General features: G+C 47.0%; 1 protein-coding gene across 1 annotated transcript in view; it reads right to left on the reverse strand.

Annotated features, from left to right (window-relative positions):
* Positions 1-19,030, reverse strand: part of LOC118947674 (CWF19-like protein 1) — a 45,399-nt gene that overhangs the window by 3,959 nt on the left and 22,410 nt on the right. Inside the window, exons 12-13 of the mRNA XM_036972622.1 lie at positions 17,660-17,779; positions 4,197-4,294 (exon numbers count right to left, since the gene is read on the reverse strand). Of these exons, the coding sequence (XP_036828517.1) occupies positions 4,197-4,294; positions 17,660-17,779 (218 nt within the window). The remainder of the gene's footprint in view (positions 1-4,196; positions 4,295-17,659; positions 17,780-19,030) is intronic.

The following is a 19,030-nucleotide window of genomic DNA, read 5'->3' on the forward strand; positions in this document are numbered from 1 at the left end:
ACAGTGGATGTGATTTAGATTGCTCAGGTTCACCATCAGGTTCACCATAGGTTTGGTAGTTTTTCCTGAAACAATCAGTGTATATGGTCATAGACAGGGTAAAGTTGATCATTTCTTAACAAGGACAGCAGAAGCAAGAGAAGAAGAGAAAATCACTCTGTCAAAACTTCCAAACAGTCAAAACCATTCCATTTAGAGATGGGGATGAAATCCAAACTGATATTCATCGGCCATGTCATCGCTAATTTGTAAAGGATAATTATTGATACATTACTAATTTGTAAAGGATAAATATTGATACATTACTAGCTCAAACACTTGAAGGTGATTTCAGAACCAGAGTCAGGGGACAAAAAAACAGACTGCATTGCCTCCTAATCTGTAGATGTCAAGTCTCCCTTATGGCCCTAATCTGTAGATGTCAAGTCTCCCTTATGGCCCTAATCTGTAGATGTCAAGTCTCCCTTATGGCCCTAATCTGTAGATGTCAAGTCTCCCTTATGGCCCTAATCTGTAGATGTCAACTCTCCCTTATGGCCCTAATCTGTAGATGTCAAGTCTCCCTTATGGCCCTAATCTGTAGATGTCAAGTCTCCCTTATGGCCCTAATCTGTAGATGTCAACTCTCCCTTATGGCCCTAATCTGTAGATGTCAACTCTCCCTTATGGCCTTAATCTGTAGATGTCAACTCTCCCTTATGGCCCTAATCTGTAGATGTCAACTCTCCCTTATGGCCCTAATCTGTAGATGTCAAGTCTCCTTTATGGCTCTAATCTGATATTGGTAGTAGTGTGGTAGTTGTCTAGTCTCCTTTATGGCTCTAATCTGATATTGGTAGTAGTGTGGTAGATGTCTAGTCTCCCTTCACTGTTGACGTTGAGACTGGTGTTTTGCGAGTACTATTTAATGAAGCTGCCTGTTTCTCAAACTAGATTTGTTATTTTATTTTACCTTTATTTAACTAGGCAAGTCAGTTAAGAACAAATTCTTATTTTCAATGACGGCCTAGGAACTGCCTGTTCAGGGGCAGTATGACCGATTTGAACCTTGTCAGCTCGGGGATTTGAACTTGCAACCAGTGGTTACTAGCCAAACACTCTAACCACTAGGCTACCCTGCCACCGGAGATAGTCTAATGTACTTATACTCTTGCTCAGTTGTGCACCAGGGCCTCCCACTTTCTATTCTGGTTAGAAACAGTTTGCACTGTTCTGTGAAGGGAGTAGTACACAGCATTGTACGAGCTCTTCAGATTCTTGACAATTTCTCGCATGGAATAGCCTTAATTTCTCAGAACAAGAATAGACTGACGAGTTTCAGAAGAAAGTACTTTGTTTCTGGCCATTTTGAGCCTGTAATCAAACCCACATGTTGATGCTCAAGATACTCAACTGCAATTTTCCTAAGTCCCTCTTTGTGGCACCTGACCACACGACTGAACAGTAGTCAAGGTGAGACAAAACTAGGGCCTGTAGGACCTGCCTTGTTGATAGTGTTGTTAAGAAGGTAGAAACTAGGGCCTGTAGGACCTGCCTTGTTGATAGTGTTGTTAAGAAGGTAGAAACTAGGGCCTGTAGGACCTGCCTTGTTGATAGTGTTGTTAATTAAGAAGGTAGAAACTAGGGCCTGTAGGACCTGCCTTGTTGATAGTGATGCTAAGAAGGTAGAAACTAGGGCCTGTAGGACCTGCCTTGTTGATAGTGATGCTAAGAAGGTAGAAACTAGGGCCTGTAGGACCTGCCTTGTTGATAGTGCTGTTAAGAAGGTAGAAACTAGGGCCTGTAGGACCTGCCTTGTTGATAGTGATGCTAAGAAGGTAGAAACTAGGGCCTGTAGGACCTGCCTTGTTGATAATGTTGTTAAGAAGGTAGAAACTAGGGCCTGTAGGACCTGCCTTGTTGATAGTGTTGTTAAGAAGGTAGAAACTAGGGCCTGTAGGACCTGCCTTGTTGATAGTGTTGTAAAGAAGGTAGAAACTAGGGCCTGTAGGACCTGCCTTGTTGATAGTGATGTTAAGAAGGTAGAAACTAGGGCCTGTAGGACCTGCCTTGTTGATAGTGATGTTAAGAAGGTAGAAACTAGGGCCTGTAGGACCTGTCTTGTTGATAGTGATGTTAAGAAGGTAGAAACTAGGGCCTGTAGGACCTGCCTTGTTGATAGTGTTGTTAAGAAGGTAGAAACTAGGGCCTGTAGGACCTGCCTTGTTGATAGTGCTGTTAAGAAGGTAGAAACTAGGGCCTGTAGGACCTGCCTTGTTGATAGTGTTGTAAAGAAGGTAGAAACTAGGGCCTGTAGGACCTGCCTTGTTGATAGTGTTGTTACGAAGGTAGAGCAGCACTTTAGAATGGACAGACTTCTCCCCATCTTAGCTACTGTTGTATCAACATGTTTTGACCATGACAGTTTACAATCCAGGGTTAAGTCACCTCAACTTGCTCAATTTCCACATGATTTATTATGAGATTTAGTTGAGGTTGAGGGTTTAGTGAGTGTTTTGTTCCAAATACAATGCTTTTAGTTTTAGACATATTTAGGGCTAACTTATTTCTTGCCACCCACTCTGAAACTAACTGCAGCTCTTTGTTGAGTGTTGCAGTCATTTCAGTCACTGTAGTAGCTGACGTGTATAGTGTTGAGTGTTGCAGTCATTTCAGTCTCTGTAGTAGCTGACGTGTATAGTGTTGAGTGTTGCAGTCATTTCAGTCACTGTAGTAGCTAAAGTGTATAGTGTTGAGTGTTGCAGTCATTTCAGTCTCTGTAGTAGCTAAAGTGTATAGTGTTGAGTGTTGCAGTCATTACAGTCTCTGTAGTAGCTGACATGTATAGTGTTGAGTGTTGCAGTCATTTCAGTCTCTGTAGTAGCTGACGTGTATAGTGTTGAGTGTTGCAGTCATTTCAGTCTCTGTAGTAGCTGACGTGTATAGTGTTGAGTGTTGCAGTCATTACAGTCTCTGTAGTAGCTGACGTGTATAGTGTTGAGTGTTGCAGTCATTTCAGTCACTGTAGTAGCTGACGTGTATAGTGTTGAGTGTTGCAGTCATTTCAGTCTCTGTAGTAGCTGACGTGTATAGTGTTGAGTGTTGCAGTCATTTCAGTCACTGTAGTAGCTGACGTGTATAGTGTTGAGTGTTGCAGTCATTTCAGTCTCTGTAGTAGCTGACGTGTATAGTGTTGAGTGTTGCAGTCATTTCAGTCACTGTAGTAGCTAAAGTGTATAGTGTTGAGTGTTGCAGTCATTTCAGTCTCTGTAGTAGCTAAAGTGTATAGTGTTGAGTGTTGCAGTCATTACAGTCTCTGTAGTAGCTGACATGTATAGTGTTGAGTGTTGCAGTCATTTCAGTCTCTGTAGTAGCTGACGTGTATAGTGTTGAGTGTTGCAGTCATTTCAGTCTCTGTAGTAGCTGACGTGTATAGTGTTGAGTGTTGCAGTCATTACAGTCTCTGTAGTAGCTGACGTGTATAGTGTTGAGTGTTGCAGTCATTTCAGTCACTGTAGTAGCTGACGTGTATAGTGTTGAGTGTTGCAGTCATTTCAGTCTCTGTAGTAGCTGACGTGTATAGTGTTGAGTGTTGCAGTCATTTCAGTCTCTGTAGTAGCTGACGTGTATAGTGTTGAGTGTTGCAGTCATTACAGTCTCTGTAGTAGCTGACGTGTATAGTGTTGAGTGTTGCAGTCATTTCAGTCACTGTAGTAGCTAAAGTGTATAGTGTTGAGTGTTGCAGTCATTTCAGTCTCTGTAGTAGCTGACGTGTATAGTGTTGAGTGTTGCAGTCATTTCAGTCTCTGTAGTAGCTGACGTGTATAGTGTTGAGTGTTGCAGTCATTTCAGTCACTGTAGTAGCTGACGTGTATAGTGTTGAGTGTTGCAGTCATTTCAGTCACTGTAGTAGCTAAAGTGTATAGTGTTGAGTGTTGCAGTCATTTCAGTCACTGTAGTAGCTGACGTGTATAGTGTTGAGTCATCCGCATATATAGACACTCTGGCTTAACTCAAAGCCAGTGAGTGACATGTCGTCAGTAAATATTGAAACAAGGGGCCTAGACAGCTGCCCTGCAGAATTCTTGATTCTACCTGGATTATGTTGGATAGGCTTAAAGAACACCCCCTGTTAGACAGGTAACACTTTATCCTTGAAAGATCCACATCACTAGTTTTTAGGTTAGATCATATATGGTGTGTGTGTGTGTATATACCTGCCAAACTGCAGAGGGAAGTTTTTCTGAATGCGGTAGAAGAGCTTCTCTCCAGAGTCCAGCTCTACGTAGAAGTACGGTGTCCCTGGAGGAGCAATCTGATAGAAAAAATATATAATTTATTATAACCAAGAATTATCAGAAAATATGTAAAAGCAACTTAACAGTCCTGTTAGAGTTAACGTCTGGGTGGTCCCGGGAATCCAACCCACTATCCTGGTGTTGCAAGCACCATGCTCTACCAAATGGCCTACAGACGACCACAGCATTACCTTTTCTCAGCATTATCATCTCACAGCATTATCATCTCATAGCATCATCATCTCCCAGCATTACCATGTCCTAACATTATCATCTCCTAGCATTACCATGCCCTAGCATTATCATCTCACAACATTACCATGTCCTGGCATTATCTCCCAACATTACCATGTCATAGCATTATCATCTCCCAGTATGTCCTAACATTATCATTTCCCAGCATTACCGTGTCCTAGCATTATCATCTCCTAGCATTGTTACCAACTAGCATTGTTACCATCAACTTAAAATGAAATACATGTTTTAAACTTCAGTTCATCTGAAACATTCCTACAACATGTTCACTCATTAGATGTTGGTTCTCCAATGGAACGTGTTCCCACACATAAATACTGAGGCATTTGGATTGATATGGATATGATGTTTAAAAATATATACACAGTACAAGTCAAACGTTTAGACACCTACTCATTCAAGGGTTTTTCTTTATTTGGACTATTTTCTACATTGTAGAGTAGTAGAAGACATCACAACTATTAAAAAAGAAACACATATGGAATCATGTAGTAACCAAAAAAACAAACAAAAAAGTGTTAAATATATTTTATATTTGATTACCTTCAAATAGCCACCCTTTGCCTTGACAGCTTTGCACACTTGGCATTCTCTCAACCAGCTTCACCTGGAATGCTTTCCCAACAGTCTTGACAGAGGTCCCACATATGCTGAGCACTTGTTGGCTGCTTTTCCTTCACTCTGCGGTCCATCTCATCCCAAACCATCTCAATTGGGTTGAGGTCAGGTGATCTTGGAGGCCAGGTCATCTGATGCAGTACTCCATCCCTCTCCTTGGTCAAATAGCTCTTACATAGCCTGGAGGTGTGTTTTGGGTCGTTGTCCTCTTGAAAAACAAATGATAGTCCCACGAAGCAAAAACCAGATGGGATGGAGTACCGCTGCAGAATGCTATGGTAGCCATGCTGGTTAAGTGTGACTTGAATTCTAAATAAAATCACAGTGTCACAAGCAAAGCACCCCCACACCTCCTCCTCCATGCTTCACGCTGGGAACCACACATGCAGAGATCATCCGTTTGTGGCGAAATCCTGCACGGAGCCTTCACTGTGCGCTGCCACTTTAAGAGAGCATCAGCAGTAAGGAAGGAGGAAATAAAGACAGCTTTTTTAGCTCTTTGGGGAGGAGCTCTTGGGTGGCGCGACAGTTTGATTGTGTGTATGCTGCAGAAGTTTGGTTTATTTTCAGTGTGTGTAGTTTATAAAGTATTTAACTCAATCATCGGTGATTAAAAAATTACATTATACATTTATTATTATTATTATTACATTAAAATTACATTTATTAGTATTATTGTATGAGGTATTATTGGTGGGGTTACCCCTGTGCTGTGATGTGGGTTTTATAGGGTGTGTATTCTCTTTTCTCTCCACTGGCTATCTGGTAAACAGGCTACACTCTAGGCAGTCTCTTCTGCTGATGTGTGTGGTGGGTCTGGTAGTGGTACTCTCTCTATTCTACTCTTTTCCTTTCGGTTAATACCTGCCTGGCGCCCCGAACAAAATCTTTATCTTTACCCCTCTCTAAAAAATACCGCTACACGTTCACACATGCAGAGATCATCCGTTCACCTACTCTGGTCTCATAAAGACACGGCGGTTGCAACCAAACATCTCACATTTGGATTCATCAGACCAAAGGACAGATTTCCACCAGTCTAATGTCCATTGCTCGTGTTTCCTGGACCAAGCAAGTCTCTTCTTATTGGTGTCCTTTAGTAGTGGTTTCTTTGCAGCAATTCAACCACGAAGGCCTGATTCACACAGTCTCCTCTGAACAGTTGATGTTCAGATGTGTCGGTTACTTGAACTCTGTGAATAATTTATTTGGGCTGCAATCTGAGGCTGGTGACTCTAATGAACTGATCCTCTGAGCAGAGGTAACTCTGGGTCTTCCTTTCCTGTGGCGGTCCTCATGAGAGACAGTTAACTCTAATGAACTGATCCTCTGAGCAGAGGTAACTCTGGGTCTTCCTTTCCTGTGGCGGTCCTCATGAGAGACAGTTAACTCTAATGAACTGATCCTCTGAGCAGAGGTAACTCTGGGTCTTCCTTTCCTGTGGCGGTCCTCATGAGAGACAGTTAACTCTAATGAACTGATCCTCTGAGCAGAGGTAACTCTGGGTCTTCCTTTCCTGTGGCGGTCCTCATGAGAGACAGGTAACTCTAATGAACTGATCCTCTGAGCAGAGGTAACTCTGGGTCTTCCTTTCCTGTGGTGGTCCTCATGAGAGACAGGTAACTCTAATGAACTGATCCTCTGAGCAGAGGTAACTCTGGGTCTTCCTTTCCTGTGGCTGTCATGATGGTTTTTGCGACTGCACTTGAAAAATGTTCAAAGTTCTTGACCTTTTCCCGGATTAATTAACTGACCTTCATGTCTTAAAGTAATGACGGTCGTTTCTCTTTGCTCATTTGAAATGTTCTTGCCAAAATATAGACTATTTTACCAAATAGGGCTATGTTCTGTATACCACCCCTACCTTGTCACAACACAATTCATTGGCTCAAACGCATTGAGGAAATAAATTCCACAAATTAACTTTTAACAAGGCACACCTTTTAATTTAAATGTGTTCGAGGTGACTACCTCGTGAAGCTGGTGGAGAGAATGTGTTCCAGGTGACTACCTCATGAAGCTGGTGGAGAGAAGGTGTTCCAGGTGACTACCTCGTGAAGCTGGTGGAGAGAAGGTGTTCCAGGTGACTACCTCGTGAAGCTGGTGGAGAGAATGTGTTCCAGGTGACTACCTCGTGAAGCTGGTGGAGAGAAGGTGTTCCAGATGACTACCTCGTGAAGCTGGTGGAGAGAAGGTGTTCCAGATGACTACCTCGTGAAGCTGGTGGAGAGAAGGTGTTCCAGATGACTACCTCGTGAAGCTGGTGGAGAGAAGGTGTTCCAGGTGACTACCTCGTGAAGCTGGTGGAGAGAAGGTGTTCCAGGTGACTACCTTGTGAAGCTGGTGGAGAGAAGGTGTTCCAGGTGACTACCTCGTGAAGCTGGTGGAGAGAAGGTGTTCCAGGTGACTACCTTGTGAAGCTGGTGGAGAGAAGGTGTTCCAGGTGACTACCTCGTGAAGCTGGTGGAGAGAAGGTGTTCCAGGTGACTACCTCGTGAAGCTGGTGGAGAGAAGGTGTTCCAGGTGACTACCTCGTGAAGCTGGTGGAGAGAAGGTGTTTCAAAGGGTGGCTACTTTGAAGAATCTCAAATATATTTTGATTTGTTTAAACACTTTTTTGGTTTCAACATGATTCCATAGGTGTTATTTCATAGTTTTGATGTCTTCATTATTATTCTACAATGAAAAAATAGAAAATAGTAAACATAAAAATAAAATTTAAACTTGAATGACTAGGTGTGTCCAAACCTTGACTAGTACTGTATATACACACACACAAAGTATTCAGACCATTTGACTTTGCCCACATTTTGTTAGAGCCGTTTCCTAAAATGGATTAAAATAGTTTTATTTCCACCTAAAGGTTTTTAGAAATGTATTCAAATGTATTAAAAATAAATAAACTGTCCTCCGAGTGGCACAGCGGTCTAAGGCATCACAGGGTTGCAACATATACATTTAAACATCCACAAGAGTGGAGCGAAAACCCGCAGACACTCAGCCCTCTGTGGGAAGAGTTTGACAGAATGTCCTACTCAGATGGTATCGTCTAACCTTAAATATCAGGAAAGAAACCACTGATCATATTTTATAGTGTAAGTTTCATCAGCTCAGCTGAACTATAGACCTTCAATGCAGCCAACTGGACGGGTTCCTTTCCACGTCGATACAGTGGGATCCATGTGCTCTGTTGGCCACAGAACTGATCTCTCTGCAGGCCTGCCCGCCTCCCCTCCCCTGCCCTGTCTCTCCCAGTCTGGTACAGGTGCCCCCCCCCCTGCCCTGGTCTGCCTCTCCCAGTCTGGTACAGGTGCTCCCCCTCCCTGCCCTGTCTCTCCCAGTCTGGTACAGGTGTCCCCCCCCGTCTCTCCCAGTCTGGACTGGTGCCCCCCCCCTGCCCTGTCTCTCCCAATCTGGTACAGGTGCCCCTCCCTGCCCTGGTCTGTCTCTCCCAGTCTGGTACAGGTGCTCCCCCTCCCTGCCCTGTCTCTCCCAGTCTGGTACAGGTGTCCCCCCCCTTCTCTCCCAGTCTGGACTGGTGCCCCTCCCCCTGCCCCTGCCCTGTCTCTCCCAGTCTGGTACAGGTGCCCCCCCTGCCCTGGTATGTCTCTCCCAGTCTGGTACAGGTGCTCCCCCTCCCTGCCCTGTCTCTCCCAGTCTGGTACAGGTGTCCCCCCCCTTCTCTCCCAGTCTGGACTGGTGCCCCTCCCCCTGCCCCTGCCCTGTCTCTCCCAGTCTGGTACAGGTGCCCCCCCTGCCCTGGTATGTCTCTCCCAGTCTGGTACAGGTGCTCCCCCTCCCTGCCCTGTCTCTCCCAGTCTGGTACAGGTGCCCCCCCGCTGCCCTGTCTCTCCCAGTCTGGTACAGGTGCCCCCCCCTGCCCTGGTCTGCCTCTCCCAGTCTGGTACAGGTGCTCCCCCTCCCTGCCCTGTCTCTCCCAGTCTGGTACAGGTGCCCCCCCCCCTTCTCTCCCAGTCTGGACTGGTGCCCCTCCCCCTGCCCCGTCTCTCCCAGTCTGGTACAGGTGCCCCCCCCCCAGTCAGTTACAGGTGTCCCCACCTGCCATGTCTCTCCCAGTCTAGTACAGGTGCCCCCCCCGGCCCCCTCTCTCCCAGTCTGGTACAGGTGGCCCCCCCCTGCCCTGGTCTGCCTCTCCCAGTCTGGTACAGGTGCTCCCCCTCCCTGCCCTGTCTCTCCCAGTCTGGTACAGGTGTCCCCCCCCGTCTCTCCCAGTCTGGTACAGGTGCCCCCCCGCTGCCCTGTCTCTCCCATCTGGTACAGGTGCCCCCCCTGCCCTGGTCTGCCTCTCCCAGTCTGGTACAGGTGCTCCCCATCCATGCCCTGTCTCTCCCAGTCTGGTACAGATGTCCCCCCCCTTCTCTCCCAGTCTGGACTGGTGCCCCTCCCCCTGCCATGTCTCTCCCAGTCTGGTACAGGTGCCCCCCCTGCCCCGTCTCTCCCAGTCTGGTACTGGTGCTCCCCCCAGTCTGGTACAGGTATGACTGTATATGACTGTTTCTCCCTCGAGTTTTGGGAGAAACCACACTCTTGCTCCGTAAATGCACGTGAGAACTATGCACATTTCTCCCAAACAATATGAGAGAAATCTGACTCCTGCGTTGACATGTCAGGACTGTTCTCTAGGTACTTAACCATTCCTGCTCTGACATGTCAGGACTGTTCTCTAGGTACTTAACCATTCCTGCTCCTAGACCTTAGTGCTGCTTTTGATACCATCGATCACCACATTCTTTTGGAGAGATTGGAAACCCAAATTGGTCTACACGGACAAGTTCTGGCCTAGTTTAGATCTTATCTGTCGGAAAGATATCAGTTTGTCTCTGTGAATGGTTTTTCCTCTGACAAATCAACTGTAAATTTCGGTGTTCCTCAAGGTTCCGTTTTAGGACCACTATTGTTTTCACTATATATTTTACCTCTTGGGGATGTCATTCAAAAACATAATGTTAACTTTCACTGCTATGCGGATGACACAGCTGTACATTTCAATGAAACATGGTGAAGCCCCAAAATTGCCCTTGCTAGAAGCAAGCATGTGTTTCAGACATAAGGAAGTGGATGGCTGCAAACTTTCTACTTTTAAATTCGGACAAAACAGAGATGCTTGTTCTAGGTCCCAAGAAACAAAGAGATCTTCTGTTGAATCTGACAATTAATCTTAATGGTTGTACAGTCGTCTCAAATAAAACTGTGAAGGACCTCGGCGTTACTCTGGACCCTGATCTCTCTTTTGAAGAACATATCAAGACCATTTCAAGGACAGCTTTTTTCCATCTACGTAACATTGCAAAAATCAGAAACTTTCTGTCCAAAAATTATGCAGAAAAATTAATCCATGCTTTTGTCACTTCTAGGTTAGACTACTGCAATGCTCTACTTTCCGGCTACCCGGATAAAGCACTAAATAAACTTCAGTTAGTGCTGAATACGGCTTCTAGAATCCTGACTAGAACCAAAAAAAAATATTATATTACTCCAGTGCTAGCCTTCCTACACTGGCTTCCTGTCAAAGCAAGGGCTGATTTCAAGGTTTTACTGCTAACCTACAAAGCATTACATGGGCTTGCTCCTACCTATCTCTCTAATTTGGTCCTGCCGTACATACCTACGGTCACAAGACGCAGGCCTCCTAATTGTCCCTAGAATTTCTAAGCAAACAGCTGGAGGCAGGGCTTTCTCCTATAGAGCTCCATTATTATGGAACGGTCTGCCTACCCATGTCAGAGACACAAACTCGGTCTCAACCTTTAAGTCTTTACTGAAGACTCATCTCTTCAGTGGGTCATATGATTGAGTGTAGTCTGGCCCAGGAGTGGGAAGGTGAACGGAAAGGCTCTGGAGCAACGAACCGCCCTTGCTGTCTCTGCCTGGCCGGTTCCCCTCTTTCCACTGGGATTCTCTGCCTCTAACCCTATTACAGGGGCTGAGTCACTGGCTTACTGGGGCTCTCTCATGCCGTCCCTGGAAGGGGTGCGTCACCTTAGTGTGTTGATTCACTGATGTGGTCCTCCTGTCTGGGTTGGCACCCCCCCTTGGGTTGTGCCATGGCGGAGATCTTTTGTGAGCTATACTCAGCCTTGTCTCAGGATGGTAAGTAGGTGGTTGAAGATATCCCGCTAGTGGTATGGGGGCTGTGCTTTGGCAAAGTGGGTGGGGTTATATCCTTCCTGTTTGGCCCTGTCCGGGGGTGTCCTCAGATGGGGCCACAGTGTCTCCTGACCCCTCCTGTCTCAGCCTCCAGTATTTATGCCGCAGTAGTTTATGTGTCGGGGGCTAGGGTCAGTTTTTTATATCTGGAGTACTTCTCCTGTCCTATTCGGTGTCCTGTGTGAATTTAATTCTCTCTTTCTTTGAGGACCTGAGCCCTAGGACCATGCCTCAGGACTACCTGACATGATGACTCCTTGCTGTCCCCAGTCCACCTGGCCGTGCTGCTGCTCCAGTTTCAACTGTTTTGCCTTCTTATTATTCGACCATGCTGGTCATTTATGAACATTTGAACATCTTGGCCATGTTCTGTTATAATCTCCACCTGGCACAGCCAGAAGAGGACTGGCCACCAGACATAGCCTGGCTCCTCTCTAGGTTTCTTCCTAGGGTTTGGCCTTTATAGGGAGTTTTTCCTAGCCACCGTGCTTCTACACCTGCATTGCTTGCTGTTTGGGGTTTTAGGCTGGGTTTCTGTACAGCACTTTGAAATATCAGCTGATGTACGAAGGGCTATATAAATAAATGTGATTTGATTTGATTGTTCTCTAGGTACTTAACCATTCCTGCTCTGACATGTCAGGACTGTTCTCTAGGTACTTAACCATTCCTGCTCTGACATGTCAGGACTGTTCTCTAGGTACTTAACCATGTCAGGACTGTTCTCTGGTACTTAACCATTCCTGCTATTCCATGTCAGGACTGTTCTCTAGGTACTTAACCATGTCAGGACTGTTCTCTAGGTACTTAACCATTCCTGCTCTGACATGTCAGGACTGTTCTCTAGGTACTTAACCATGTCAGGACTGTTCTCTAGGTACTTAACCATGTCAGGACTGTTCTCTAGGTACTTAACCATGTCAGGACTGTTCTCTAGGTACTTAACCATGTCAGGACTGTTCTCTGGGTACTTAACCATGTCAGGACTGTTCTCTGGGTACTTAACCATGTCAGGACTGTTCTCTGGGTACTTAACCATGTCAGGACTGTTCTCTGGGTACTTAACCATGTCAGGACTGTTCTCTAGGTACTTAACCATGTCAGGACTGTTCTCTAGGTACTTAACCATGTCAGGACTGTTCTCTGGGTACTTAAACATGTCAGGACTGTTCTCTAGGTACTTAACCATGTCAGGACTGTTCTCTAGGTACTTAACCATGTTAGGACTGTTCTCTAGGTACTTAACCATGTTAGGACTGTTCTCTAGGTACTTAACCATTCCTGCTCTGACATGTCAGGACTGTTCTCTAGGTACTTAACCATGTCAGGACTGTTCTCTGGGTACTTAACCATTCCTGCTCTGACATGTCAGGACTGTTCTCTGGGTACTTAACCATGTCAGGACTGTTCTCTAGGTACTTAACCATGTCAGGACTGTTCTCTAGGTACTTAACCATGTCAGGACTGTTCTCTAGGTACTTAACCATGTCAGGACTGTTCTCTAGGTACTTAACCATGTCAGGACTGTTCTCTGGGTACTTAACCATGTCAGGACTGTTCTCTAGGTACTTAACCATGTCAGGACTGTTCTCTAGGTACTTAACCATGTCAGGACTGTTCTCTAGGTACTTAACCATGTCAGGACTGTTCTCTAGGTACTTAACCATGTCAGGACTGTTCTCTAGGTACTTAACCATGTCAGGACTGTTCTCTGGGTACTTAACCATGTCAGGACTGTTCTCTAGGTATTTAACCATGTCAGGACTGTTCTCTGGGTACTTAACCATGTCAGGACTGTTCTCTGGGTACTTAACCATTCCTGCTCTGACATGTCAGGACTGTTCTCTGGGTACTTAACCATGTCAGGACTGTTCTCTAGGTACTTAACCATGTCAGGACTGTTCTCTAGGTACTTAACCATGTCAGGACTGTTCTCTAGGTACTTAACCATGTCAGGACTGTTCTCTAGGTACTTAACCATGTCAGGACTGTTCTCTGGGTACTTAACCATGTCAGGACTGTTCTCTAGGTACTTAACCATGTCAGGACTGTTCTCTAGGTACTTAACCATGTCAGGACTGTTCTCTAGGTACTTAACCATGTCAGGACTGTTCTCTAGGTACTTAACCATGTCAGGACTGTTCTCTAGGTACTTAACCATGTCAGGACTGTTCTCTGGGTACTTAACCATGTCAGGACTGTTCTCTAGGTATTTAACCATGTCAGGACTGTTCTCTGGGTACTTAACCATGTCAGGACTGTTCTCTGGGTACTTAACCATTCCTGCTCTGACATGTCAGGACTGTTCTCTGGGTACTTAACCATGTCAGGACTGTTCTCTAGGTACTTAACCATGTCAGGACTGTTCTCTGGGTACTTACCCTTCTCTGGACTTTACACATCCCCTGAAATCTGTGGCATAAAGACTCTGGTGGCTATAGACACTCGTTCAAGTGCTGTCTGTAAATCCTAATGTTAGTCAACACTTATGTTTTTAACGTCATATGTAATTGGACTGTATGTGTGTTTATAGTTCTGTTTACTGTTGTGTCAGTAAGTTGTTTTGTCTGAAACGTTGTTCCCCCTGCTGCTATTGGACCAGGTCTCTCTTGGAAAAGAGATGTTATCTCAATGAGAAAAACCTGTATGAATAAAGGTTAACTAATAAATAACACAAACCTACAGCTTGGGGTTCGAACCCAGGCTGTGTTACAACCGACTGTGACAGGGTGTATCCTAGATCTAATAGCTGTATGATATTTAACATGTTGTAGAACACGGTCCAGTATCAGTACCTGTTTGAGGTGTGTGTGTGTGTACCTGTTTGAGGTGTGTGTACCTGTTTGAGGGCTGTGTGTGTGTGTGTGTGTGTGTGTACCTGTTTGAGGTCAGTGTGTGTACCTGTTTGAGGTCAGTGTGTGTACCTGTTTGAGGTCAGTGTGTGTACCTGTTTGAGGTCAGTGTGTGTACCTGTTTGTGGTCAGTGTGGGTACCTGTTTGAGGTCAGTGTGTGTACCTGTTTGTGGTCAGTGTGTGTACCTGTTTGAGGTCAGTGTGTGTACCTGTTTGAGGTCAGTGTGTGTACCTGTTGGAGGTCAGTGTGTTGGGGTACCTGTTGGAGGTCAGTGTGTTGGGGTACCTGTTGGAGGTCAGTGTGTTGGGGTACCTGTTGGAGGTCAGTGTGTTGGGGTACCTGTTGGAGGTCAGTGTGTTGGGGTACCTGTTTGAGGTCAGTGTGTTGGGGTACCTGTTTGAGGTCAGTGTGTTGGGGTACCTGTTTGAGGTCAGTGTGTTGGGGTACCTGTTTGAGGTCAGTGTGTTGGGGTACCTGTTTGAGGTCAGTGTGTTGGGGTACCTGTTTGAGGTCAGTGTGTTGGGGTACCTGTTTGAGGTCAGTGTGTTGGGGTACCTGTTTGAGGTCAGTGTGTTGGGGTACCTGTTTGAGGTCAGTGTGTTGGGGTACCTGTTTAAGGTCAGTGTGTGTACCTGTTTGAGGTCAGTGTGTGTACCTGTTTGAGGTCAGTGTGTGTACCTGTTTGAGGTCAGTGTGTGTACCTGTTTGAGGTCAGTGTGGGTACCTGTTTGAGGTCAGTGTGTTGGGGTACCTGTTTGAGGTCAGTGTGTGTACCTGTTTGTGGTCAGTGTGTTGGGGTACCTGTTTGAGGTCAGTGTGTTGGGGTACCTGTTTGAGGTCAGTGTGTTGGGGTACCTGTTTGAGGTCAGTGTGTTGGGGTACCTGTTTGAGGTCAGTGTGTGTACCTGTTTGAGGTCAGTGTGTGTACCTGTTTGAGGTCAGTGTGTGTACCTGTTTGAGGTCAGTGTGTGTATCTGTTTGAGGTCAGTGTGTGTACCTGTTTGAGGTCAGTGTGTGTACCTGTTTGAGGTCAGTGTGTGTACCTGTTTGAGGTCAGTGTGTTGGGGTACCTGTTTGAGGTCAGTGTGTGTACCTGTTTGAGGTCCGTGTGTTGGGGTACCTGTTTGAGGTCCGTGTGTTGGGGTACCTGTTTGAGGTCAGTGTGTTTGGGTACCTGTTTGAGGTCAGTGTGTGTACCTGTTTGAGGTCAGTGTGTGTACCTGTTTGAGGTCAGTGTGGGTACCTGTTTGTGGTCAGTGTGTGTACCTGTTTGAGGTCAGTGTGTTGGGGTACCTGTTTGAGGTCAGTGTGTGTACCTGTTTGAGGTCAGTGTGTGTACCTGTTTGAGGTCAGTGTGTTGGGGTACCTGTTTGAGGTCAGTGTGGGTACCTGTTTGTGGTCAGTGTGTGTACCTGTTTGAGGTCAGTGTGTGTACCTGTTTGAGGTCAGTGTGTGTACCTGTTTGAGGTCAGTGTGTGTACCTGTTTGAGGTCAGTGTGTTGGGGTACCTGTTTGAGGTCAGTGTGTTGGGGTACCTGTTTGAGGTCAGTGTGTGTACCTGTTTGAGGTCAGTGTGTGTACCTGTTTGAGGTCAGTGTGTGTACCTGTTTGAGGTCAGTGTGTGTACCTGTTTGAGGTCAGTGTGTGTACCTGTTTGTGATCAGTGTGTGTACCTGTTTGAGGTCAGTGTGTTGGGGTACCTGTTTGAGGTCAGTGTGTTGGGGTACCTGTTTGAGGTCAGTGTGTGTACCTGTTTGAGGTCAGTGTGGGTACCTGTTTGAGGTCAGTGTGTTGGGGTACCTGTTTGAGGTCAGTGTGTGTACCTGTTTGAGGTCAGTGTGTGTACCTGTTTGAGGTCAGTGTGTGTACCTGTTTGAGGTCAGTGTGGGTACCTGTTTGAGGTCAGTGTGTTGGGGTACCTGTTTGAGGTCAGTGTGTGTACCTGTTTGAGGTCAGTGTGTGTACCTGTTTGAGGTCAGTGTGTGTACCTGTTTGAGGTCAGTGTGTGTACCTGTTTGAGGTCAGTGTGTGTACCTGTTTGAGGTCAGTGTGGGTACCTGTTTGAGGTCAGTGTGTGTACCTGTTTGAGGTCAGTGTGTGTACCTGTTTGAGGTCAGTGTGGGTACCTGTTTGAGGTCAGTGTGTTGGGGTACCTGTTTGAGGTCAGTGTGTTGGGGTACCTGTTTGAGGTCAGTGTGTTGGGGTACCTGTTTGAGGTCAGTGTGTGTACCTGTTTGAGGTCAGTGTGTTGGGGTACCTGCTTGATGTCAGTGTGTGTACCTGTTTGAGGTCAGTGTGTTGGGGTACCTGTTTGAGGTCAGTGTGTTGGGGTACCTGTTTGAGGTCAGTGTGTTGGGGTACCTGTTTGAGGTCAGTGTGTTGGGGTACCTGTTTGAGGTCAGTGTGTTGGGGTACCTGTTTGAGGTCAGTGTGTTGGGGTACCTGTTTGAGGTCAATTTGTGTACCTGTTTGAGGTCAGTGTGTTGGGGTACCTGTTTGAGGTCAGTGTGTGTACCTGTTTGTGGTCAGTGTGTGTACCTGTTTGAGGTCAGTGTGTGTACCTGTTTGAGGTCAGTGTGTTGGGGTACCTGTTTGAGGTCAGTGTGTGTACCTGTTTGAGGTCAGTGTGTTGGGGTACCTGTTTGAGGTCAGTGTGTGTACCTGTTTGAGGTCAGTGTGTGTACCTGTTTGAGGTCAGTGTGGGTACCTGTTTGAGGTCAGTGTGGGTACCTGTTTGAGGTCAGTGTGGGTACCTGTTTGAGGTCAGTGTGTTGGGGTACCTGTTTGAGGTCAGTGTGTGTACCTGTTTGAGGTCAGTGTGTGTACCTGTTTGAGGTCAGTGTGTGTACCTGTTTGAGGTCAGTGTGTGTACCTGTTTGAGGTCAGTGTGTGTACCTGTTTGAGGTCAGTGTGGGTACCTGTTTGAGGTCAGTGTGTGTACCTGTTTGAGGTCAGTGTGGGTACCTGTTTGAGGTCAGTGTGGGTACCTGTTTGAGGTCAGTGTGGGTACCTGTTTGAGGTCAGTGTGTGTACCTGTTTGAGGTCAGTGTGTTGGGGTACCTGTTTGAGGTCAGTGTGTTGGGGTACCTGTTTGAGGTCAGTGTGTGTACCTGTTTGAGGTCAGTGTGTTGGGGTACCTGTTTGAGGTCAGTGTGTGTACCTGTTTGAGGTCAGTGTGTTGGGGTACCTGTTTGAGGTCAGTGTGTTGGGGTACCTGTTTGAGGTCAGTGTGTTGGGGTACCTGTTTGAGGTCAGTGTGTTGGGGTACCTGTTTGAGGTCAGTGTGTTGTGGTACCTGTTTGAGGTCAGTGTGTTGGGGTACCTGTTTGAGGTCAGTGTGTTGGGGTACCTGTTTGAGGTCAGTGTGTGTACCTGTTTGAGGTCAGTGTGTGTACCTGTTTGAGGTCAGTGTGTGTACCTGTTTGAGGTCAGTGTGTGTACCTATTTGAGGTCAGTGTGTGTACCTGTTTGAGGTCAGTGTGGGTACCTGTTGGAGGTCAGTGTGTTGGGGTATCTCCATCAGCTCCATGTTCTGTTCCTGCGCCTGCAGCAGGAAGGCTTCTTTAATATCTTCAGTGGTACACTTATCCTCCGGTACTGGTACTACCTGGGGAGGGACAGACTGTTACAGGGGCTGTTCTACCTCCCTGGGGAGGGACAGACTGTTACAGGGGCTGTTCTACATACCTGGGGAGGGACAGACTGTTACAGGGTCTGTTCTACCTCCCTGGGGAGGGACAGACTGTTACAGGGGCTGTTCTACCTCCCTGGGGAGGGACAGACTGTTACAGGGGCTGTTCTACATACCTGGGGAGGGACAGACTGTTACAGGGGCTGTTCTACATACCTGGGGAGGGACAGACTGTTACAGGGGCTGTTCTACATACCTGGGGAGGGACAGACTGTTACAGGGGCTGTTCTACCTCCCTGGGGAGGGACAGACTGTTACAGGGGCTGTTCTACCTCCCTGGGGAGGGACAGACTGTTACAGGGGCTGTTCTACATACCTGGGGAGGGACAGACTGTTACAGGGGCTGTTCTACCTCCCTGGGGAGGGACAGACTGTTACAGGGGGTGTTCTACCTCCCTGGGGAGGGACAGACTGTTACAGGGGGTGTTCTACCTACCTGGGGAGGGACAGACTGTTACAGGGTCTGTTCTACATACCTGGGGAGGGACAGACTGTTACAGGGGCTGTTCTACCTCCCTGGGGAGGGACAGACTGTTACAGGGGCTGTTCTACATACCTGGGGAGGGACAGACTGTTACAGGGGCTGTTCTACCTCCCTGGGGAGGGACAGACTGTTACAGGGTCTGTTCTACCTCCCTGGGGAGGGACAGACTGTTACAGGGGCTGTTCTACCTACCTGGGGAGGGACAGACTGTTACAGGGGCTGTTCTACCTCCCTGGGGAGGGACAGACTGTTACAGGGGCTGTTCTACCTCCCTGGGGAGGGACAGACTGTTACAGGGGCTGTTCTACCTACCTGGGGAGGGACAGACTGTTACAGGGTCTGTTCTACCTACCTGGGGAGGGACAGACTGTTACAGGGTCTGTTCTACCTCCCTGGGGAGGGACAGACTGTTACAGGGGGTGTTCTACCTCCCTGGGGAGGGACAGACTGTTACAGGGTCTGTTCTACCTCCCTGGGGAGGGACAGACTGTTACAGGGTCTGTTCTACCTACCTGGGGAGGGACAGACTGTTACAGGGTCTGTTCTACATACCTGGGGAGGGACAGACTGTTACAGGGGCTGTTCTACCTCCCTGGGGAGGGACAGACTGTTACAGGGGCTGTTCTACCTCCCTGGGGAGGGACAGACTGTTACAGGGGCTGTTCTACCTCCCTGGGGCGGGA

The sequence above is a fragment of the Oncorhynchus mykiss genome, unplaced genomic scaffold (assembly GCF_013265735.2).
Source record: "Oncorhynchus mykiss isolate Arlee unplaced genomic scaffold, USDA_OmykA_1.1 un_scaffold_188, whole genome shotgun sequence".
In the NCBI taxonomy this organism is placed as follows: domain Eukaryota; kingdom Metazoa; phylum Chordata; class Actinopteri; order Salmoniformes; family Salmonidae; genus Oncorhynchus; species Oncorhynchus mykiss.